We start from the raw sequence: 23897 nt of genomic DNA on the forward strand, positions 1-23897 counted from the left end.
TTTAAGGACTTCTGAGGGCCCGAGGGTATTGTGGCTTCTCAGGGAGGGGTTGAGGTGATTTGGGTGAGTTTTTATGACGCTGGTGCTGTGTGGAGAATGGGTTGAGCTGGAGGCAAGAAGGGATGGGGAGTAGGAACCGTTGGTCCAAGAAGGCACTCCTGATGCCTGGGTTGAGCTGTGAAGTTAGTGCTTTGGGCCAGCATTAAAGTCCCCTTCACATCGCCCACCCCACAGAGCGCAGAGCAGTGTGCATGTGTATGATGTTGCAGAGATAGAGAATGTTTCAGTGGCGGGTGTGTAACGGCTGTGTGTGTACGCCTGTCACGTGCACAGCACTGTGTTCAGATACTTCCCGAGTGCCTGTTACGGGGCTGGCACTGTTCTAGGTGCCGAAGAGTCAGGATGTAGTAAGGGGCGCATAACCCAGGTATGTTTCAGTTGTGCAAGGAGAGCTAGAGGACGAAAGGGCTGTGTGGGTTCAGCTGGAGCACGTGAAATGTGTGGACGGTGCGGTGGCTGCAGCCGTGGCTGTTTTGTCCTGGGTGTCTGTGCAGGCGGACTTGGGGAGGCCGTGATCCCTGTACTTTCAGCCACGCCCTCTGCTCTGTCTTGCAGAGACCTGCCTCAGCGCCACGCTCTCTACCTCCGTTTGGGCGGTCTTTGGGTTCCTTCAGTTCAACATCAGCCACAACCATCCTTTCCCCTCATCTGTCCCTCCTCCTGTGAACAGTGCGGTTTCCTCCCGGCCAGGGGCTCAGAAACCAGGGAGCCCGCTTCGCCTCTTCCTCAGCCTGCAGTCTGCAGGTCCTGAGGCGTGTACCTGCCCTGTCGGAGCCCGCCTCTGAGGTCCACTGGCAAGAGCTGGACCGTTTTTTCCGTCAGGGTGATTCGAGGAGCGGTTGGCTCCCGGGGCCTCTCCCGCCCCGGCCCCCTGTGGTCTGGCACCCACCGCGCTAAGCTGTGGGCAGTTCCTCAGATGCAGATGTGTTGTTTTCTGGAAACTTCTTTGTAAATATGCTGTTCTCAGAGAAGGCGGTCTTTTTTACTCTCCCTGTGTTCTGCTTGCTAATTCTTCGTGCTAACGACTGCTAAGTAATTTGATAACTAACTCTTTTGGAGAACCAGTTTCGCCCTGTGAATAAAGATCTTCAAAAGTGCTGGTATTCTGCCCGAGCAGTTTTACTTCTGCTCCGGAAATGGTTGCTTTCTGGAGGGGACTTTCGGCATAAGGATGTTCACCATAACAACTTAGAGTGTTTACATCCTTTATTCCTGAGCAAGTTAGTAGAGTAATAGATGCCAGCATCTATTTATTTTTAGATACCATTTAAAGCATAAATAATGTGTAATTCCCACTCCATGGGTTTAACATCTCTCGCTTTTGCCTCCCAGCCTCACCTCCTTCCCCCTGGTTTTGGCATCACCTCGGGAGGGACATGATTTCCGGTGGGCCCGTTCTTGTGGTTGGAGGTGGGGCAGCGGGCCCTGGCTGTGACTGCAGACCACGCTGGACTCTCCCGGAGCTTCCTCGGGCGTCTGCGGAGGGCCACAGACAGGGAGCCCATTCCCAGCGACCTTCCTGGTCAGCTGGGGCCTTCTAGTAGTCGTAGTGCCCACTGGTGTTCCTGCCCAAATCGGGTCCTGTATTGGAAGTTGCGAAGTGGTGATTTTTCTGACTCAATCCTCCTTCATTTATTAGCTGCTGCTCTTCAGTAAGGAGCGTCCCTTTCTGTTCTCTTTCTCTCTCTCAGTTGCTGTGGCCCCTTGCATTTGTATTTATTCAGTGTATCACAGTCAGTTATCATCATTATTCCTTTGGATACTCAGATTGTCCCCTCAGCTGGGCTCCTGTGTCCTTTAGCCAGGGCCCTATTAGTCTTTGAATGCTCCGTTGTTTCCTGACACAGAATTTGTCGCAGACCCACTTTGTGTTTCTCCTGCCTCAGATCTGCAGTCGTTCCTCTGAGGAGCCCTGGTTCCTTTTGATGGGGAACGGCTGTTTAGAAATCAGTATCTGGGGGCTCGGTGTGCTCACTGTCACAGAGGTTCACATCTAGGTTCTTTTCGGGACAGAGCTGGAGAAAAATCTTGACAAAAAGAAAAACCTGGATTTCATATTGGTATTTCCTTTACAAATTAAACCTAGTTTTTTCCCCTTAATTTCTTTCTTTCTTTTTTTCTTTTTTCTTTTTTCTGCTTGATCTCCCCCAAACCCCCGATACATAGTTGTCTATCTTAGTTGCAGGTCCTTCTAGTTGTGGCACGTGGGACGCCGCCTCAGCGTGGCCTGACGAGCAGTGCCATGTCTGCTCCCAGGATCCAAACCCGCGAAACCCTGGGCCCCCGAAGCGGAGTGCATGAACTTAACCACTCGACCCCGGGGCCGGCCCTTGTTTTATATTTCTTGTCTTACACTAACAATTTTCATTTCTAATGATATTAGCCTTAATTTTTTTATCCTATGATACACATAAAATAGTTTAAACCTTTGAATATCATATTGTTATAATCATCCTGTTGAGTGAAGTTTTAGAGCTTCTTTGTAGTTCTTTTGGATCTTAGAATAAACCTATCTTAAGAATACATAGCTAGAATAATGGGTTTTAAAGCAATGTGAAGTAACATAACCACACAACATTTGATAAACAGTTGTAGTGCCCGTTGGTGTTCCTGCCCAAATCGGGCCTTCTATTGGAAGTTGCAAAGTTCATTTGTTTCTGCTTCTTCTTAAGTTTAGGGTTTACATTGTTCTTCTGGAGTTAATTTTTCTTCAAATACATAAAGCTTTTACGTGATTCAAAAACGAGAACTATAGAAAAAGGCATAGTCGGAAGTCTTGCTCCTCCCGTCCCTGTCCCACTCACGCCTTCTAGGTGGGGGACCACGGTCCGGTTTGCCTGAGGGTAGGCCTGGGTTTTGCCTCTTATCCTCAGGCAATTAGCAGTCGTGCCCCTTTCACTCTCAGAAATGAAGCATAGGGAAAGCCTTGTCGGCGCTTGCTAATGCTCATGAGAGAGCGGACAAAATGTTTCCACTTTGTAGCTTTTTCCCTGTGGCTGGAAGGAAGCTCTTGGCCGAGTTCTGCTGACTTGGATTGCGGTTCGCTTGGCAGGGAAGGTCCGCCCAGGGAGTTCTTTCTGGCTTCCAGAGGCTCATTCTTATTCTGAGGAGGAAATTTCCTTTTTCTCTGAAAATAAATGTGGGAGCTTGAAGCATATCTTGCATTTCCAAGTTTTTCTGCTTTGCAAATGGGTAATTATCCCTCCTGCCTATGTATTTTTAAACCTTTGCCAGTAGTAATATGGAAATTGATTTCATGTAGTGCCATGCTGAAGAAGACTAATCAATATCTCTGAGCCATTAACATCTCTGGAAATCCCGGGGTGCTGCTAGGACACACTCTTGCTCCCGCCTTAAAAATAGTTCATGGGGAAAACGTGAGTGACAGGTGAGGTTGCGATAGCCTGCGCGCCCTGCAATAGAAACGGCTGTGGCAGGGCAAGGGTATTTTGAAGAGTCTTGAGTATTAATTCTAGGATAGTCTGATGTGTTATTTTCATGCAAATGAAAATATGAAAGACTTCATTTTTGACTGAGTGTGAAATGCAGTTGATGCACAGAGTTAAAGAAGTCCTGTATAGAATTTTACTTGGCTGTTTTGTGGCTCAGCTCCTGTAGCTCCGGCAGAGATACACACGGAAGGGAGACCGTCAGCAAGCTGGCGTCTCCTTCTTCGTGCTGTTTGAAGGCGCTTTACTCAACGTGCTGAGTGCCTGTCCCTCCTCCGGCGGACAGACTGACTGCAGAGGACAGTGGCAGCAGGTGTGTGGGTGTGTGCCGCCCTGTCTCCTGTGCTGCCGTCCGTCTCTGTAGGTAGACCCCCTGTCTCCCTCGGTCCCAGTGGGCAAGGCTCGGAGGAAGCAGCCTGGTGGGCAGTCGGCGGACTCGCGCCCCATCCTCGCCGAGTTCCCTGCGTCAGTTACCTCGTCTCTGAGCCTTCGGAGTTCTCATCCGTCAGTTAGGGACGGTAACTGTCGGTTTTGCTTCAGCAAATATTGATTGTCTGCCGTGTGTTAGGCACTGTCTGTCCAAGGGCTGGGTAGACAGATGTTTGGGGGATTAAATGAGATAATAGCCAGCATTTATTGCTTCTAAGCCTCTTTCTGTGAGTTATCTCCCTGAGTCTCATAACAGTACTGTAGAGCATTCTTTCTACTATAAATAGTGCTAGAAGGCAGGGGACTGTTCCGCAGCCCGTCTGACAGTGAAGGAATTGAGGCACGGAGAGGTTTGGGAGCCCCTTCAGAGGCCGGTAGCGAATGAGTGTGGAGATTGGTTATGGTGAAGAGTGCTTCCCTCTGACTCCCACAGTTAACCGTGACCAATAGGGAAAAAAGGAGAATGATGAAGAAAAAGTGCAAACGGTATGCAAATGTGTGGTGGACGGAGTGACAGTCTCTCTCTCCACCCCGTATGTCCACAGTGTGGGGTATTTTATCTGAAAGGCAGTGGTGTTTTTACTGTGCGTTCATAGTTTTCGTAGAGAAAGATGGGTGAAGTTCTACATTGTGAGAATACAAGTAATGAGTAAAATAAACTTGCTGAGTCAGGGGGCTTAGCAACAAGCTGCCTGGTGATCCGAGCAGAGAAATAAATTGTTCTAAGGCCTTTGGTTCCCTGCATCGATGGGAGGGTGGGAGAAGAGCTCTGGAGGCCCCCCCGGGTGTGTTGCGGTCCAGTGCTGCCCCCCTGCCGCATCCTCACCAGGCGTGCCTCGGTCCAGTGCTGCCCCCCGGCGCATCCTCACCAGGCGTGCCTTGGTCCAGTGCTGCCCCCCGCCACATCCTCACCAGGCGTGCCTCGGTCCAGTGCTGCCCCCCGGCGCATCCTCACCAGGCTTGCCTCAGTCCACTGCTGCCCCCCTGCCGCATCCTTGCCCGGCGGGGCCCGCGATTAAAGGATGCCTCTGCACACTGCTCGCTTCTTGTCTCAAGTCTGAGATTGGCAGACCTGGGGCCGTCCTGCGCTGCCCCAAATGCAGGAGAGGCCAGGAGAGTAAGTGCCTGGGGCTCTCAGCTCCTCTGGCCCGGTGCTGTTCCCAGGCCTGGGGAGGGGCTCAGAGGCCAGGCTGCCAAAACAGGTGACAAATTGTGACAGCGTGCCTGAAATCACTGCAGCTGTGCCTCTGCAGCTGGAGAAGGCAGTTTAGTGTTACTTACATGGCAGCTGGAACGCTCCTCCTGGCTGGGATTATCGGGGCCAACTGCCACCTCCCCCTCCCCTGCCCTGACTTCCCCGAGAAGGGAAGAGAACACATGTTAAATAAACTCGGGGATTAGGGATTTGGAGTTATATATACCGCCCCCCCCCCCCCCGTTTGTTACTTTTATTCTCCTTCCTGATGATCTTGACTCCATTTCTGTGAGAAAGTTTCACAAACTGGACAGCGTGTCTTTTTGATGTGTGTATGGTGGGTGCCTGACAGTCACCAGAGTGGGAGAAAGGCCCATGCAGGAAAAAGTAGTAGGTGGTTAGAATAAAGGGTTTAAGTTGGAGAGAATGTGCATTCCGAGGTTGTTTTCTTGTGCAAACCATAGAAATAGTTGTTCCTAAAGAAGTTTGACGATGAATTAAGAGATTGTGTGGAAGCAGATTCCTGATTATAGGTTCTGCGTAGTTTGTACAAACCCTTAACGTCGAGTTCATTCCCCTTCATGTTCCCCAACTGTGTCCAAAGGGCTGGGCGCTGCGGGAAGGGAGCCGTTTCCAGCAGACCTGAAAGCGTTAATACAGTAGCCGCTCTTTCCGCGGCTTCCAGGCTGCGAGCCCGTGCCCCCGCCTGGCCTGGAAACCCACAAGCGGTGGAGGGCAGGGCGTCGTTGCCCACCGTGTCTGGGACTCGGGATGCGGGTTTCTCTGTGCTTTGAAACGCTGCCGGTGTTGCTTCAGTTGTAAATTCGTCTGAAGAGCCTCTGGTGGGAAGTTTTATAGTAATGCCGTGTAAAGAGATAGTGACACACGTAGTGCTAATTTACAGTAACTTTAAGCATTGCCAGTAATTTAATTTCCAGGGAGCTCCTGAACCGCCTGTGCTCGGGTCTCCGTGGTTCTGTTTGCTGCGCTCGCTGGCGGGCATTAGGTTCGTTCCAGTTGGAAAACCTCTGCGGGAAGGACAGAGGGAAAGGAAGCACTTGCTATCCACACATTCTTGGGTAATTATTTTCATTTGAACGAAAGTTTTGTGCTAATGACTAGGAAATACGTTAAATCCTAGCCCTCTGCTCCCTCTGCTCTAGTCGTCATCTTGGAGATTCCTTCGTCTCTGCGGGGTCACCCGTCCCCTTTTTGAACATGATCGCCACGTTTCTGTCTGAAGCTCCACATCTGGGATGCTCCTGCATGCCCAGCCCCGAGTTTTGCCGTATCCCTTAGACGGCCCGTAGACGTCCTGCTGTGTCTCAGTCCAGGGTCCTGCTCCGCCTTCCTCCTTGGTCAGCCTCGAGTCTCCCCGCCTCCCTCCCCACTTCACGCACCTCCTCTGCCCTTCCTCGCTCATCCTGCAGGGCCAGTCCGCAGCTCTGTCCGTGTTTTCTGCTCTCACGTCGTTTCTGTTTTCCTTTGTGCTCTGGTGCCCTAGCTTGGGCCGTTCGTGGGGCCTTGGTGTCTACATGAGGTGGCTTTGCTTGTGCTTTCTTCCTTTCCAGGCCACCTAGCTCCCAGAGTAACCCAGACCTCTGCCATGAGAAGGTTTTGGCAGGGCCTATCCATGGCAGCAGGTGTTTGGCAGTTTGGCATTCATGGCTCCATGTTCTGGCTTTATTCACCTTTCCCACATCTTTCCCTCTGTAAATGCCCCTTCACTCTGCCCAACCAGTCTGCTCACTCTGCTCCCCTTCCCTGACGCCTCATCCTGCGCGATTCCCTGCTCGGGTACTGCCTCTCCCTCTCCTCGCTTTCATCAGACCCCACCTGCCTCTCCAGGCCGAGGTCACCCCTGTGAGGTCTGCTCGGACCAACTCCGATTCCTACTGGGATTCAGAGTCGCTCCCATCTCTAGGAGACGACAGATTTGGTGCTTGGGGCTGGTTTTACTGTGATTCCTTTTATCTTTTCTCCAGTTTTTCAAAATGCCACCAGCTTTAAGAAAAACGCAGATGAAAGAGTAGGATCAAGGTCATTCTTGAGGGGGCAAAAGAAATCACAAAAAGATCTCCTGTGGGGCGTGTGGCCAGCCTCTTTCTCCCCATGGGATGATGGCGGTGGGCTTGCTGGGTGAGCGTGGAACAGTCTGCTTTTTCACTGACTGCTGAGTGGCTTCCTCTTCTTTCCCACCCTCCCCTCCTCCTCTACCTCCCCCTCCACACCCGTGTCAAATCTTGGATCCTCTGCTTACTAACTTTCTGATCTTGGCCAAGATATTTCACTTCTGAGACCGTTTTGTCGTCTGTAAAGTAGAGATACTATTTATTTCCCAATATTATAGGCGGATTTAGTGAGAAGTAAAATAAAGCATCCACAGCTGTACGCTGCACAAGGTGGGCCTTCATTAGATCCGAGGTGTCTGTCTGCAGAGCCCGTAACCCTGACTCCGGTGACTGGGAGGGCGTACGGCCTGCAGGGGCTTGGTTTGGGTGCTCACCGTGGGATCTCCCCCTGAAGATGACATCGTCTTGAGCTCTGAGTCCCGAGCTGCTTATCAGCCGAGTGACCTTTGTAGGTCACTAACCTGCCCGGGCCTGTCTTCCAGTCTGTGCAGTGAGCTAATTATGTATGCCTTCCTGTCGTATGTGACATCTACTTTTATGTGAGAAATATTGCAAAATATTTTGAAAACCAGTCAAGCATTAAGCACGTATAAAGTTATTACAATGAATATTTGTGTCTTAGGAGTACTTAGCATCGTGCCTCCCAACTTTTTTGTTCAGTAAATTGTCCAAATTAATAGGGCTGCTCCTTCTCCAGCTGGTATTGCTGTCTCCTGAGCTTGCTGGAGCCTTGAGAGGAAATCCCTAATAAAGTAGCTTCCGTTCCAGTTTTGTACTTAGACCTTTGGTTCTTTCTGAGACGCCCTTCTTGTTAAGTTAGAGGGTAGGTAAAACTGGTTATAATATAAGGCTCGTGTGAGACTGGTTTGCAAGACGTGAATACACGGAGCCATGACAGTTTAAGAAGGTTACAACGCGGTAATATTCACAGTCAGACGTAGTCGTTGCTGGTTCAGATCCACGGGGACCTGTTGTTTGAACACTACATTCTTTGCCTGGGCTGGGGATTTTGCAACAGTGAGGGGAGCAGTTCTTTCCCTCGAGCAGACTCGTGTGAGTGTGGTCCCGCACGGAAGGGACAGGTGCTGTCTTTCTCAGGGGCCGGCGGAGCCTGTACAGAGCGGCAGGGTTGAGTTCCGGCTGTGACGTCGTGTTGGGCATGAGGGAGGCGCGGGGCTGGGGCGGCAGTGGGAAGGAGGAGCTGCCACGGGCGCGCGAGCACGAGCAGAGGGCGCAGTTGTGGGCCGGCTGGGCGGGCCTGCTCCGTGTCGGGTGGTTGGCTGCGGAGGGGTGTGGTGTGCCAGGCACGCCGGGTGGGAGGAGAAGGGTCGACAGAGGAACAGAAAGGCACCGAGGGTGTGAGCTCATGGCAGGGTGGTCCCCGAGGGCTGGAGTCAGTTCTCCGAGAGCGCTCTGGTGGGGCAGCGTGATGGGGGCCCTGCAGGTGCCGAGAGGCCGCCTTTGTTGACGCTGCACCCTTACCTGAGATCCGCCAGCCAGCTGTGTGTGCTCCGGGGGCCGTTGTCACTCCTGCTGTGGACACTGCAGGAGAGGGGGTCGACAGCGTCTTCGGGCTCACCTGTCCTCACTACTGTCAGCCGAGGCTGCGTGGCCTTGCACGCCGCAGCTCCTGTGTTTCTTTGACTTGTTAGCAGGCGGTGAGGAGCTGCTGTCAGTGTAGCCTCAGGTAGCCGTAGGTGCTCCTTCTAAACTTGTGTTTCTGCTGACCCGGCGTGATGGAGCCGCGGGAGGAATCCCGCATGGAGCACTTTCAGGCACGGCTGATGTCGAGACCCCTGCCTCAGCCCGAGATGCCCTTCTGTCCCGTGTGTCCAAAACGCTCGTCAGAGACGGAAAGGAGAGCAGGCTGCTCGCTTGTCCTCGGTGTCCTGTGCGCTCAGCTGGAGCTTCCAGGCGTGGTCTCCCCGTATGTGTTGCAGTGCTGGCCCAGCTTCTCCGTGCTCGTTTCCTGCCTGCCTTGGGAATTGCGGGTGGCTCTAGGGCAGTGAGGTGCAGTGTGCGGGGACCCAGTTGCCGTCAGAGTGGGGCTGTTGAATAGTACCTGCGGGGGTCTTGTTTGACATTTCTGTTCCCGTCAGTAGTGGAGTTTCAAAGTGTGACAGAGCAGGTCCTGTCTTAGATCCCTTTCTGTGCCGTTGTGCTCGGTGGTACCTATGAAGGCCTAGGGGGTGGTGTCCAAACGCTCTTCCACATCTCGACGTCCTCATGTAATAAAGGTCATGAAATAACTTCACAGAGTGCTTCATCACACGCAAAAGAGTGGATTGTGGCTTTCTTTGCAGAATTGAAGTGCTAGTGTGAACTACTGACAAGCCTGAAAAATGCTAAAATTGTAACTGAATCGGGGAAACCATGCTCACACCCTAGGACTTTTCAGGAGAATTGCTAACCTGTAAACTCTAAAGCTGTTCCTGAGAGGGGCTGGGGAGACCAGTATGACGTCATTTTACTCGAGGAGCGGGGACGTTAATCAGGTTACTGTACTCCCCTCTCAGGTTCAGGATGCCTGGAACACTGGCACCCTCCATCATTTCCATGCCTTTATTGGCTCCGTGTTTTGGTGGAGCCATCATTGCTGGGAGGGATACCACCACATGCTAAGGCGGGACCACCGGTGGTTCTGGAACGTGGCGGAGTGTGAGTGACGGAGCAGTGACTCGCAGGTGGAGCGTCCTAACGGAGGGACTCCCTCGTGGTAGATGGTGTCAGATGAGTCCCCAAGGGCTCACTAAAAGATGAGCTGCTGTTGTCAAGCAAGGAAGACTAGGAAACATAGTTTAAGGGTCTCGCGGAGATGTTTTAAAGCCTGGTGATGTAAGTGCAGAGTAAGCATGTCCGATGTGGTAACTTAGCGTGCAGCTGGCACGAACACTTTTGTCTGCCTGTTTATTGTAGTAAATTTGTGGGGCTGAGTCGGAGTCAGAGTCGGCTGGTGCTCTACTTTCCTGGAAGGGTGTGTTAACGTGGCCAAGCTTTCGGGCAGCGTCTTCGTAGGGAAATGGGGGGCTGGCCCCTTGAAGTCGCCTTGTGTTTAGGCACACAGACTATGTATGTGATGTTTACATAAGCTTCATAACTGGGGTGTCAAGCTGAATAATCACAGGTTTCTGATTATTTCTACTGTTATGTAATAGCGTAATATTTTAATCTGTCCTTTATTGCCATGGGAGGTTAAAAAAGGCAAAGATTTGGGGCCAGCCCCCTGGTGTAGTGGTTAAGTTCGGTGCACTGCACTTCAGTGGCCTGGGTTTCGGGTTTGGATCCTGGGCACAGACCTACTCCACTCGTCAGCCCTGCTGTGCCAGCAACCCACATGCCAAGTAGAGGAAAATTGGCAACAGATGTTAGCTCAGGGGCAGTCTTCCTGGCCAAAAAAAAAGGGCAAAGATTCTACATAGAGAAATTGCAGTGAAATAAAACATTATTTTTGCAAATAATGTTTTATCTTCTAAAAAGTAGTAAGACAGTCCTCACTTTGCATGGGACTATAAAAATGACCATGCAGCTGGCCCGCTACAAAGCAATCTTAATCATTGATGGAGATGATTATGTTTGTGATTGTTACGTTGTTTTCAAGACATTGCAAACTCTCTTAAATTATAAATGTATGAGGAAATGACAAAAACAGTAAAACTAATCTTTATTTAGTACACTGCAATTTATAACATTAAAAACGTTGAGAATTAAATTCCATAGGTCTTTGAGCCAGCAGGTCCATTTCTGGGTTTGTACCTTAGAGCAATCCAGTACCTCCTTTTTATACATAATTTTAAAAAATCAGTACAATATCCTAATTATAAAATAAAGTAAATTTAAAAAGTTAGTTTATGGTGAAACATTTCATTCTGTAAATGTTTGGGCATGACTGCACCGAAGACGCAAGTCAGATGTTTGTACCTTGTGCTGATGAATGAGTTTAAGAGAAGATGATCAGTAGCCATTCCATAGAAAAATATAGAAATGTGAAAGAAGAGGTGGCCACTCCATAAAAGTGTGTTAGGATAAGTAAACACAGACCAATCTCAATTGTATTTGATCCGAGAAAAATGAATAACCGTGACTGAAATAAGGACAGCGTGCCGTTCGTATCACAGATTGTCAAGTAGAGACCTGGGCAAGTACAACAGTCTCGCATACGAGCTGAGCCTTCTTTGCAGGTGAAATGTCAGAATAGTTCCCTTGGTCATGAGAGGGCCAGGGGAGTGACGGAGGGTCACGAAGAACATATTGCCTCTGGAACTCTCACCAAATGCCCAGGCATGCGTTCAGTCTCTGTCATATGAGAAGATTTTGGAGACCCCTATTTGATGGGCGACAGGGAATGGAAGATGGATCCAAAGAAGAAAGTGGGCCCTAAAGTGTAATAACACACCAGGGTGGCAGAGCTACAGGAAGCAGGTGTTTCATAAGCTGCTGGCCCAGGAGGAATAATTTAGCAGTAGCTATTAAAATTGCAACTGACCTTTGACTCAGAAATTCTAAGGTTTTATCCTGCAGATGCACTTGGCACACGTGCAGAATGATACATGTACAAGGTTCTTTGTTGCCATGCTGTTTGTCAGAGCTAAAGATCGGAAGCACAGTCGTAAGTGTCCATCGGTAGGAGAAGAATAAATACGTTACGGCTTTTGTGTCAGTGCGGCTGTGAGAGGAGGAGGACGCTGCGAGCGGGCCGGCCCTCCTCAGGCTGTGTCCCTGCTGGAGAGGCACTAGAGGGAATGCGTGTCTCACTGGATTCTCTGCGCGTCAAACCTCGGGATAAACGGGGAGCATCTGCCTTCAGCTGCCTGCCGAGTTGAAGAGCCACCAGGGCTGGAAGGGAGGCCTCCATGGATACCTTTATTACCATTTGTAAAAAACAAAGTTTTAAAAGTTGGTGTGAAAAAAAGCTCTGTCCTGAGCATCCTTCCGTTGCTGCTGCTATCCCTGTTTTGTAAAAGTTTGTGATGGCCAAAACATCTCCGTGGAAATGTGGATTTTACGCTGCTCCTAATGATGGCTTTAGGCTGTGAAGGTCAGGCAGGCAGTTTCTGGTCTCATACTTTAAAGACAGTTTCCTTATGATTCAGTAGTTTTTTGGCACGTGCATAGATCTATGAAATGAAGTATTCGAAAATGAAAACTATTTTATACTCCAGTAAGCACGAGCAGCGCCAAAAATCACATACTTGCTTTACTGGAAAGTTTGAAACATGGTGTGAATATAAACTGGACATTAATATGCTTCATATTGTGTTTTCATTTTATTATTATCTAGTGTTGTTAATTTATCTGAAACTCTTTAAGGTAGTCGTCTTTTGTAAAAAAGTAATGATTAAAAACAAAACCTACCTAGAAGATTCCAGAAGGCACTCATTCCTATTTGAATTAAGGATTTCTGCCCTTGATTTTTTATTTCATTGGTTTGATTCTCCCCTGCCGCTCAGGCTCAGTTTGAAAAATTTAATCAGAATGTTTTTGCCTGTGAGTATTTCGCTGTTATTATGCACTGAAATGTTATGCTTCTGAAATATACTTTCACACTAATATACGTGTGCATTCATATTTCACATTGTCTTGACTAATTGTGAGACATTATTTGTGTTTAAATACAACATGCTTGTAACAACCGAAAACATTTTGGTTTACTATTTAGCAGAAAGGTAAAAATACGTGAAGCAAAACTTATACTCACTGCCCATGAGTAAATCCCCATTTTTGCTTAAAAGCAGATGCCTTCCAAAGAAGAAAGGAGTGATGGCTAACATAGCTAGAAATTTAAATTGGAAATGAGGAACAAAAATGGAACAATTCGGGGCTGGCCCCGTGGCCGAGTGGTTAAGTCTGTGCGCTCTGCTGCAGGTGGCCCAGTGTTTCGTCAGTTCGAATCCTGGGCACGGACATGGCACTGCTCATCAAACCACTCTGAGGCAGCGTCCCACGTGCTACAACTAGAAGGACCCACAACGAAGAATATACAACTATGTACTGGGGGGCTTTGGGGAGAAAAAGGAAAAAATAAAATCTTTAAAAAAAAAAAAAGGAATAATTCACTCATTTCCATTGTAAAGAAATGTGTCTACCCCTGTGTACACCCGAGAGAAAACATAGCATAAATCCACATAAAAACTTGTGCAGGAATGTTCATAGCAGCATTATTCGTGATCGCTAGGAAGTGGAAGCAACCCACATGTTCATCAGCGAATGAAGGGATAAACAAAACGTGGTCCATCCGTGCGGTCGAATATTATTCAGCCATAAAAGTGAACAAGGCCCTGACACACGCTACGATGTGGATGAACCTTAAATATGTGCTGCTGACTGAAAGACACCAGACACGAAAGGACAGATATTGTGTGATTTCATTTATACGAAACGTCCAGAACAGGCGAGTCCGTAGACTCAGCGGATTTGTGGCTGCCAGGGGCTGGGGGGGAGGTAATGGGGAGTGACTGCTAATGGATCAGCTTTTGGGGCGTGACCAAAATGTTCTGGAATTACTGGTGATGGTAACACAACATTGTGAATATGCTGAAAATCACTGAATTGTACTCTTGAAAATGGTTAAGATGGTGAATTTTATGTTAGTGACTTTTGTCATAGTAAAAAATTTCAAAAAGAAAAGAAAAGCAGTGTGGTCCCATTTTTTATGAATTTGAGTGATGTGGATTGAAAATAGTGTTATAAAATAGTCACATCAGGGGCCGGCCCACGGCCGAGTGGTTAAGTTCCCGCGTTCTGCTGCGGCGGCCCGAGGCTTCACTGGTTCGGATCCTGGGCATGGACATGGCACCACTTGTCAGGCCACACCGAGGCAGTGTCCCACATGCCACAACTAGAAGGACCCACAACTAGGAGATACAACTATGTACTGGGGGATTTGGGGAGAAAAAGCAGAAAGAAAAAAGGGAAGAAGAAGATTGGCAGCAGTCGTTAGCTCAGGTGCCAGTCTTGGGGGGAAAAGAAATTCACATCAGTGTTTCAATTACTGTGAGGTAATGCAGTTCTCTCAAGAGTAAAAAAAGTTAAGATGTCAAAAATGATCAAATGTCAGAGTGGGCAGACCAAGTTGTGAGTTGTGTTTGTGTTATTGCCGCCTGGCAGTGCCCCTGCAGCCGGTGGACAGACCGCATCCTACAGAGATGCTCAGGTTTGGCTCTAAAGGATGCTCGTTTGGAATTAGACTCCCACACAATGCATCCTCCCTAGTTGCCAAGCCAACAGTTAGGAAAGAGGCACAGGATGGTTTTTTTCAATAAACTTTATTTTTTAGAGCCATTTTGGGCTTACAGCAAAATTGAGGGGGAGATACAGAGGTTTCCCCGTATACCTCCTGCCCCCCACTCCCCCAGCCTCCCCTACTGTCCACACCCCCCACCAGCGTGGCACATTGGTTACAGTCCTTGAACCTACGTTGATGCATCGTCACCACCCAGAGTCCACGGTTGACGTCTGGGTTCGCTCTTGGTGCTGGACCTGCTGTGGGCTGAACACATGTGTAAGGACCTGTGTCCACCATTATAGGTCATCCGGAGTAGTTTCACTGCCCTGAAATCCCGTGCTCCCCCTGTGCATCCTTCCCTTCCCCCAGCCCTGGCCATCACTGATCTTTCCAGCATCTCCATAGTTTTCCCTTTTCCAGAATGTCATATAGTTGGAATCATACAGTATGTGATTCTTTCACCAAGATTAGCTTCTTTCGCCAAGGAATGTGCATTTAAGATTCCTCCGTATCTTTTCACGGCTTAATAGCTCCTTCTTATTAGTGCTGAAGAGTACTCCATTGTCTGGATGGACCACAGTTCATCCACTCACCCACTGAGGGACTTCTTGGTTGCTTCCAGGTTTTGGCAATTATGGGTAAATCTGTAAACATCTGGCACAGTGTATTTTTGACCTGGTCCATACATACATTAAAAAAAAAAACACTAAGGTAGTTTTTTCCTCCTCCAAATGGAAGTCACGTTCGGTTTTTGGCAGAACAGGTTTGAGCTGCTGTTGGGAGCAGTGGCTGCTCAGCACTTAGCAGAGACGAGTTTTGAAAGACGAGAGCAGGCCCCGGGGCCGACAGCTGGCGAAGGGTCCAGCGCAGGGAGAGCGGAGGGCTGGGTGGCGCTCAGGTTTGCTGATCTTGGAGAGTGGTAGGTCAGTGAGTGGCAGGGAGAGGGGGCGGACAGCGAGAACCTGGGCAGGCATGAGCACGGGGACGCGGGGCGGAGTGCAGACCGCCTCTGAAGTGTGGTGGCGAAGGTAATGGGAGGTGACAGGGCGGGCTGGAAAGCCAGCCAGTGGTCCCTGTTGGAAGAAGGTGAGTGTACGTGTGATCGTTTTCCCCATCATGGGTGGGAATGCTTCTGTTAAGAGCTGAGCTAACGTTTGAAGGTACTTAAGTGACATCCGTTTTAGCAATATTGCAAAAATCAGCCCGTCAGAACCCTGTTAGCCACCTGCTCCTGGTGGAAACGCCCGGAGATGCTGTGGAAGGAGCTCAGCGGGGCCAGGTGGCGGCCATCGCCTGTGTTTGAGGGCTGACAGTGAGGCCTTTCAGCAGAGTGGCTCATTTCCAGCGTCCTCATTTGATGTCACACTTGTGGCCGTGGTAGAACGTAGATATTGCTCCCCGTATTTTTAGATGAGTGGTCAAGATGGAGAACTAAGTGACCAGTCCAAGGTCATAAAGGTCAGTTGTTTCCCAGCATGGCTACTGAATTCCCCTGGGAAGCCTTTAAAAATACATATTCCAGGTTCCACCCCAGAAATGTTGATTCAGTAGGCTGAGGCCTAGGAGTCTGTATTTTCATCAGCTGCACAGGTGGTTTTTAGGCAGCTGGTCTGGACAGCACGGTTCCCTGTGCCGCCTGCAAACCTCTGAGGTGGACGGGTGTTTTGTTCTGCAGCACACGGCCCTTAGGCCGTGAACTGAGCAGGGCGAGTGGTGGCCAGGGGAAGACCGGCCGATTCACAGACCTGAGGCAGAGGGCACAGCCGAGGCACAGACGTGTTCTAGGAACTGTAGATGAGTTGGGACTGACGTGCCGAGTAGGAGACACAGAGTGATGAGGGAGGAGGCTGGAGAGAGAGGCAGGGTCAGAGCTCCAGGAGCGGACTTCTGGAACCACCCCTCCAGACCAAGGAGACCTGGTGTCCTAGGCAGAGCGGAGGCAGCGAGGACCCTCCAGAAGATCCAGGTAGGAGGCAGAATTAGTACCCAGCAGCTGGTTAATGTGGGGGGAGAGGAAGTGGGTGGTGTGACGTCCGGGAGTCTGGCTTGGACAACTGCATGGGTGGGTCCTCTGCTGAGTTGAGTGAGGGCCTGGGAGGAGTTGGGGGCTGGGTCAGGGAGGAGGGTGATGAACTCCGTTTGGGGAAGGTGGTTTAAGCGTCCAAGTAGAGATGTCTGACGGGCAGTTGGACAGTTGCCGGGGTGGGGGCTTAAAGCCTTGGACACAGGACACAGGTGTGGAGAGTGAACAGGGCACCCAGGAACCTTTTGTTCAGCAGTTACGAGATGAGCAGGGAAAAGGACGAGGGGAAGAGAAGGGGAAAGTGGGATCGCATGCTCCCTGACGGTGGTTGGCGAGGTCAGCGAGCACGAAGCCTGCCTGGGGTTAGCACAGGCGAGGGGATTGCTGTGTCTGAGCCAGAGCGCTTTCAGGGCAGCAGCGGGGCCTGAGGCCAGGTTGCAGAGAGCAAGAACAGGATTCAGGATTGGGGTGTGGTGGCTGAGGGGGCAGGTGTTTCTGAACAAGTTCTGTGTCCACGTGGACAGTCCATATTCTGGTCGCGTCTTGTGCTCTAGCATGGTTTTGGGAGACAAAAAGAGAAGGGAGGATTGGTCTTTTTTTTTTTTTTTTTAAATACAAGGCAAGTACATAGTTAAAAATTTTAAAAGGAATATAAATTAAAAACGAAGTCTCGCTTCAGCCCCCTTTCCCAGTCCCGGTGGGTAACCTGCATTAGCTGTTTGCTGGGTGTCCGTCTCTGTGTTATCTTAAAGACGTAAAAAATACGCATGGTGTGTGTTTGCTGTGAACCAAGTTGAGATGACGCTGAAATACTGTGCTGTACTGTCTTTTTCGGTTCGGATTATACAGTCTCTGCTATGAATCCCTAAATGTTGAGCAGCAGCATAAATTGTGTCAGTATCCGTTTCTTAAAGAGAAACCGACAAGAGAAAAGAAATTAGATGTTTTGGGACTTTGTAACTGCTTATGCATTTTACTCTGTTGCTTGCAAATGACGTTCAGTGACTGAAAATCCCGTGCTGTTGCCTTAAAAGTGGCTTTCCACAAGTCCAGTGAGCTGATGGTCAGCTTTTCCAAGGGCGTAAAGTTTGCTGTCTTCTGAGTGTCCCTCTCCTCCCATCGTTAGATGCGACATCAACAGACAGTTAGACATAGTCTGTTAACAGGAATAGATAGTTGTAATAACCTTTCTAAGCACACTTTTAATCAAGATGCTGGAGTTTTGAAACATATGATTTGCTGACTCGTAAATAAACTTCCAATTTCCCTTATTTCACAATTTGACATGCTTTAAAACCTAAGGCTGAAGCGGGTAGCTTCTGCTGACACAAGATAATCTGTCAGTTCTGCAAGTCAGTTTTTCAGGGGTTCGTTTGGTGTGCTAACAATTAGACCCTGTTTCTATTTGTTTATTACTCTCCCCGTCCCCACACCAAGAGGACGGGTACTGTTTGCCTCCACTGAAGCTTCGCTCCTGTTTCAGCAGGTTAGCGAAAATAATGAAGAGTAGCTAAAAAATAAAACGAAACTACTGATGGAGATGATAGAGAGTGAAAGATGCTGAAGCGCAGCATGGGATGGCCGAGTGAAGAATTTGGGGGAGGGCGGGGGGGGGCAGGGGTCAGGACTCACGTGGGGCTGGGGGAGTGGGAAGGGCCGCTGCTTCCAGCCCAGAGTCCTGCAGTTGCTGGGAGCTACTGGAATGACTGGGAAGAAAGAATGTTCTTTGCTTTCGGAGCTAAATGTTGCATCTGATCCATAGGACGTAACTTAAAATTGGTCTCATGGCGGATTTTGATAAATAATGTCTGGTTTGCATAATCTGGAGCTATTATCCAGATCTGAACCTTTTGTCCAGAAATGCTAAATGTCAGCATTTTTGAGCGTTATGTGAAACCAAGTTCTTGAGCTGGTGTTAATGGCTGTTACCTTCCCTGTTCTCAATCCTAGAAAGTGTCAAACGGAAATGCAAATCTGTATTGCTCAGACTTATACTTTAAATGAAAATATCCCAGTGATTATTGGATCTGTTCAGTTTCAGAGATACTTTAATTATAGTAAATAGAATGACACTTTAGACTAGTAGTATATGTGGCTTACAGTATTTTTTAGAGAAACATTTTTTTTCTAAAGAGGAAAAAGGTAGATGCTGACAATTAGATTCCTGTGATGGTAATAGGGGAGATCATTTACTGCACATGTTTGGGGTTTGTTCAGCCTGTGCTAGTTTTTTCTGCAATAATGATACACAGTGCACATATGAACGTGCTTCTGGAATCTTAAACTTTGGAATTTCCTGTCTAATGTTTATCTAAACTCCTAAGTTTAAATTTGCTTTGATGCTTTTTCAGTTGTCGAATTCTTTTGAGCCAAGGGAAAAGGTTTTCCTTTAAGGAGTAAAAATAATTGTCAAGTTCTGTAAATGTGTTTTCTCCCATGGCCAAAGCAGTCTGTCACAGATTTCTTTTGAGATATAACCCAGCGATAGGAATGAAGCATATTCTCTTTACAGGTGAACGAAGACAGTCTGGGCTGTTAGGAAGAACTTACGGGAACTGCATGAAAGAGACAGAGGCTTGCCCGGGGAGGGGGGCGGGAGGAGGTCACGGGAAAGCGAGGTGACAGGCATCCAGCATAGGGGCTCGATGGGAGCGCAAGTGGGCTCCGGGGCGGAGCTCTCTCTTTCCAGGCGGTGTGAGTCCGTGTAGGAACCAGCTCCTCGTCCCGGTGCGCAGGGGAGCTTCGACGCACCCCCTGAAGCGTCCAGTGTCCACCTTGTTGTGCTTCGACTAGGCGTTTCATTTAAAGGTGGCGAAATTTGTCCATGACAGCTAGTAAGACTTAAAAATAAAACGCTGATACTCAACCCTCCTGGGACTGCAGGTCCCCTGCCACTGGTCATGGTCCCTCGCCCTTCTCCCCTCTCCCTTCTTCCTCACCCCCCTGAAATCCCATGGTCCGTTATCATCACAGCCTTGCACGCCCTGCCCCTCCCTCGCCTCTTTCGCTTCACTGTACTCACCGGCAGAAGCCTGCACCCAGTAAGTGCGTTCTCCGTCCGCTGTCGTGACCAGTGACCGGAAGTGGACCCGCATGCCGCCACAGTCACGTGACTGTCAAACAGCGACTCTTCTCTTCTAGGTGGCTGTTTTCTTCCTTCCCCTTTCCCCTCCCCAGTGCTCCTCACCCACCCTTAAACTTAACGCCAAGTCCTCTGTTTCCTCAGTGAAATTGGAAGAAATCAGAAGAGGTCTTGCGTAAACTCTCACCACATGTCTACCTATTTACCTGGATCTGTGCCCGTGTATTCGGCTGCCCTTCCTCTTACTGTGGGCGAACTGTGTGCACCCAGGAAAGGCCACCCGTGCACTTGGCCGCTTGGCCCGATCTGCTCGCGATTACTCAGGGGAGTTACTCTGTCGGTCCCACCGCTCCCCTGGCTTCCTGCCAGTCAGCACGCACACTGTCTCGTCCTCCAGAAGGTCTTTCTAAACCCATGTCTGCTGCAGCCCCTGCCCTGTTTCTCTTCCCCCTCTACCGCCCAGTTCCTCAAAGGAGTTTTCACTTCTCCTCCTGCTCTCTAGTGACCTCAGCCCAGTCAGGCTTTCGGCCCTGCCGCTGCGCCAGAACTGCTGTTCTCACGGTCACCGCTGACCTGCCTTTCAGCAGATCCACCTATCAGTGATCGGTCAGCCAGCATCAGAGATAGGGCTGATTCCTGCTGGGAGCGCTGGATTCCGGCATGTCCTCCTGCCCTCTGCCCGCTCCCAGTCTGCTTTGTTGATGCCCCTCATCTCCCAGCCGTCCAATGTTAGGTTGTCACAGGGCTGGAACCTCATCTCTTCTTGTCTGCGCTCAGTGCCTTGTCCATTTGCGTGGAATGCAATTGCTATCCCGTCTTGGCCAACGTTCCCGAGAACTCCAGACAGGGAATTGCAGCTCTGCACTGGGTATCCCAGTCCGCGTGAGTGTCTGATGCTGTCTCAAATGGAGCAGTCCACACTGGACTTCCGCCCCTCTCTTCAGAACGTGCTCTTCCCATGCTCGTTCCCTTCTCGGAACGTAGTGACTCCGTCCCTCCCTTGCTCCTGCCGGAATCCTTGGCATGGTCTTGGGCCTTTCTTCCTCTCAGATCTGTTGGGTCTGTCAGCACATCCTGTTGGCTCTCCTCCAGGGCATCTTCGGAGCCCACGGACTTCTCTTACAGTGCGCTCGCTCACCTCGTCTTGCCTGCGTCATTGCAATACCTGCCTAGTCCCTCCACTTCTGGCCTCACCCTCTTACCACCTCTTCTGAACACAGCATCTCCCTTGAGGGAGTGTGTGTCAGGCTTCAAGACACATTGAATGACTTCTTTTAGTGTTCCCGGAGTTTCTTTCTGTTTGCAGGTCTGCGGTGGAATACTGAAGTACAGAGTCGTCCGTGTTCTTTAGCCAGTCTTGTGCTCTCAGGAGCAGCCTTTTCTCCAAGGGCACTGTGTGTGTGTAAATTGTGATAAAATATACAGACCATATGGAGTAAAGCGATTCGTTTCAGCAGGGGAAAGGATGACTTGAGTAACTATTGGTGTTGAAACTGTTGTCTATCCATTTGAACTAAAATAAAGTTAAACCTTAATTTTGTACAATGAAAACGTATATACCTACCATTTTAACCAGTTTATTGAGTAGCTGGATGATTTCAGTGAAGCCTGTGTCTGTGGCCCCCGGCTGTGCTCCTGGGGGGGGGGGGGAGGTGTGGCTCTGGACAGGCCCCCAGTCACCCTGGGTGGTAGTGGCAGTGGTAGGGGCCCTCTTCCCCTCTGTCCCTGACCCACCCAGCTGTTAACTCCACTAATTGCCAGCCAATTGCTCTAGTTCCAGCAGTGCCCTGGGGCATAAATTCCCCTACACAGGAACCCAGTCAAATCCTGCCTCCTTTCTAGGAGTTGTCTCCAGGTCAGAGTTTGGTATTTGCCCTGACCCCAGAGGGTTCCTCCCAGCTCCCCGAAGCTCCAGTTCCCTCCTGCACACCAGCGGGGTACTGTCTGGGCTGTGTCTGGGGAAAGCCGGTCATCTCCTCCCAGCTGCCTGTCACCTGACCCCCACTGTTCTTGAGAGCGCCCTTAGGCTTAAACTTCACCCGTGGAGTCAGCTCCTTTTGGACGAGATTAGGAGCTCTCTTACTGCCTCCCCCCCGCCCCCCCCCACCGGAAAATCTCTGAACTAGGGCTCTGGAGCCTGGTGCGGACAATGGCAGGCTCCTCTGAGTGACACCTGTGCTCTAGGAGCTGAGCACTGGCAGGGGTGGGCAGCAGCCTGGGGTCTCTGCAGCCTTGGAACCACTGCCTCAGAGAGCGAGGGCGGGGATGATCAGGGCCAGGATTCTCAGCACGCGCCACCCAAGGTGTGGCGTGAGCCTCTATTCCTTGAGTGGAAGTTGGGCAGAACCTGGGAGCCCGCACATCTCCACCATGCTTCCCTCTGCGCCAGGTAGCTGGGGGCCCAGGTGGGAAATGCTGCTGTCCTGCCCCTCCCAGGAAGTCCTTCCGATGGGGGCCAGGGGAGATGGGGGCGAGGGGACAGGAAGCCTGTGTTCTTGGCTGCAGCCTCTAGATTGGAGTCTCTACCTCCTGGAGCTGGGGTGGGGGAGGGAGCAGTCTTGGTGCAGAGGCCGCAGACTCGTCCCTTTCCACGGAATCTTCATAGATTTTCTTGAATAGATGTTTCTTCATTTGTTATTTGCCCTTAGGACCAGGTCAGAGGCTTTGAATAGCTGTTTTTTGGGTTTTGGGGGAAGATTAGCCCTAAGCTAACTACTGCCAGTCCTCCTCTGCTGAAGCCGAACGTGTGAACTTAACTGCTGTGCCACCGGGCCGGCCCCACGAATAGTTGTTTTTATCTATTAATCTCACGAGTTTCACTGGGGAGCAGGTCAGCAGAGCTCCTCATGCTGTCAGGCTGGAAGTTGATCACCCACAGTCATAGATTCTTGAAGAAGAAATTAGATAAAATGGGCGTTAGCTGACTATAACCACAAAAATGTTCACGTGTCCTTCAAGATCTCTGTAAACTGTCTCCATGCCCATCCCCTTCTATTTGTTACCCTTGAAATAACAGCATTCGAGAAAAAAATAAATGTTTTCACTTTACTCTTTTCCATTGTTGAATGTAACAATGTGGCTTGGTTCCTTTCATCCCCCAGGGGTAAGTATTTCAGTTCTGCATCATGGCTCAAATAGGCTTTTGTGGGCTAGCCTTATAAAGTCAAATTCTAATTGACCACAGATGGTAATGCTGACTTTGAGTTGCAAATGATTAATTTAGGAATGAGCTTTACGCCACCTGTTTGTCAATTGATTTTCTAGAATTACCTCAATCAGCCTCTTTTCGTATTTTGAATGGCAGCTCCATTATTTGTTAGGTGAACCTCTATCCGTTCCTTTGTCCAGTAAAGAGAAAACTCTTAAAATGTTGAGAAACGTTGGCAGTTGGCAGATAATTTTAATTATTTCAGAGGAGTTTTGCTCCATTGAAAAACTGACAGGAGAATGTGAATCCTTTCCTTTCTCCCCAGCTTAATGACATCGTGTTTGTGTGAGGGTGCTCAGTGTTGCAGTTAGAAGTGACCCACGGTTGACAAGGGGAGCACCTGGCACCTCTCCTCTCAGTGATGTCGTCAAGGAACTTTTTCCACTTAGCTAACGAAATGTCTTCTTTTTTTTTTGCTTTCTGCTTTATCTCCCCAAATCCCCCCCGACCCCGTACATAGTTGTATATCTTTGTTGCAGGTCCTTGTAGTGGTGGCACGTGGGACGCCGCCTCAGCATGGCCTGATGAGCGGTACCATGTCCGCGCCCAGGATCCGAACCAGTGAAACCCTGGGCCGCCACAGCGGAGTGCGCGAACTTAACCGCTTGGCCACGGGGCCGGCCCCAGAAATAAGTCTTCTTAAACTTCCCCTTCCTACCAAAGGCTTACCGGCATTTGTGAAAAGTCCACATTAGATAGTTGGCTTTGAGTAATTACTTGGCCAATCCGTTAGCGTTGGAGTGCCATCAGCCTTTTCCTGGGGATGCTCTTCCCCAGGGGAGAATCCGCGTAGAGCAGGAGGCTGGGCGCAGGGCGGCGGCCTTCGGGGCCTCTTTACTCTCCGGTGGCTCCAGGTCACCGGGGTGCGAGTCTTTTAAAGATGTCTGTGTCCACTTGGTGTCAGGATTCCTGCTCAGGAACGTGTCGAGGGCTTCTCTGGGTCTGAGGAGGTGGGCTTGGAGTCCCTTCTTCCTCCGCTGTGCGTGTGCCCAGGTGCAGGGGTGGAGGGAGGGTGGCGTCTGAGTTACGGCGTCTGCGCGGTCTTGGGCTGGTGGCTCGACCCCCCACGGAGGTCCCTTAGAGCCTCCGGCTGGGGT

At 50.0% G+C, this 23897-nt stretch overlaps 2 protein-coding genes and 1 pseudogene across 4 annotated transcripts in view; 2 read left to right on the plus strand and 1 right to left on the minus strand.

Moving 5' to 3' along the window:
* The window catches only part of LOC123278087 (src substrate cortactin-like), a 45076-nt pseudogene extending 27928 nt beyond the window's left edge, over positions 1-17148 (plus strand).
* Positions 1-23897, plus strand: part of LOC106829618 (liprin-alpha-1-like) — an 85025-nt gene that overhangs the window by 208 nt on the left and 60920 nt on the right. The gene's annotated exons all lie outside the window — the stretch shown is intronic.
* LOC139040789 (uncharacterized) lies at positions 16225-23273 on the minus strand. 2 transcript variants are annotated; one of them, XM_070487893.1, is made up of 2 exons: positions 19533-21238; positions 16225-17060 (listed from the first exon to the last, which is right to left on the minus strand). In XM_070487893.1, the coding sequence occupies exons 1-2, from the start codon at positions 19603-19605 to the stop codon at positions 16225-16227; spliced, it is 909 nt and encodes a 302-aa protein (XP_070343994.1). In that variant the 5' UTR covers positions 19606-21238. The 2 variants fall into 2 exon arrangements, 1 of the variants encoding a protein (XP_070343994.1); XR_011495097.1 differs by lacking the exon at positions 16225-17060 and adding an exon at positions 17433-19350 and having other exon boundaries at positions 19533-23273.

Source organism: Equus asinus, chromosome 17 (assembly GCF_041296235.1).
Source record: "Equus asinus isolate D_3611 breed Donkey chromosome 17, EquAss-T2T_v2, whole genome shotgun sequence".
Lineage (NCBI taxonomy): Eukaryota > Metazoa > Chordata > Mammalia > Perissodactyla > Equidae > Equus > Equus asinus.

Bases quoted from the DNA above. Each gene is read 5' to 3' on its own strand.
- LOC139040789 (XM_070487893.1), bottom strand. From the start codon at position 19,605: ATGCGGGTCCACTTCCGGTCACTGGTCACGACAGCGGACGGAGAACGC. The intron at 17,061-19,532 runs GTGAGTACAGTG...AAACCATGCTAG, and splicing joins CTGGGTGCAGGCTTCTGCCG to AGCACAAGACGCGACCAGAA.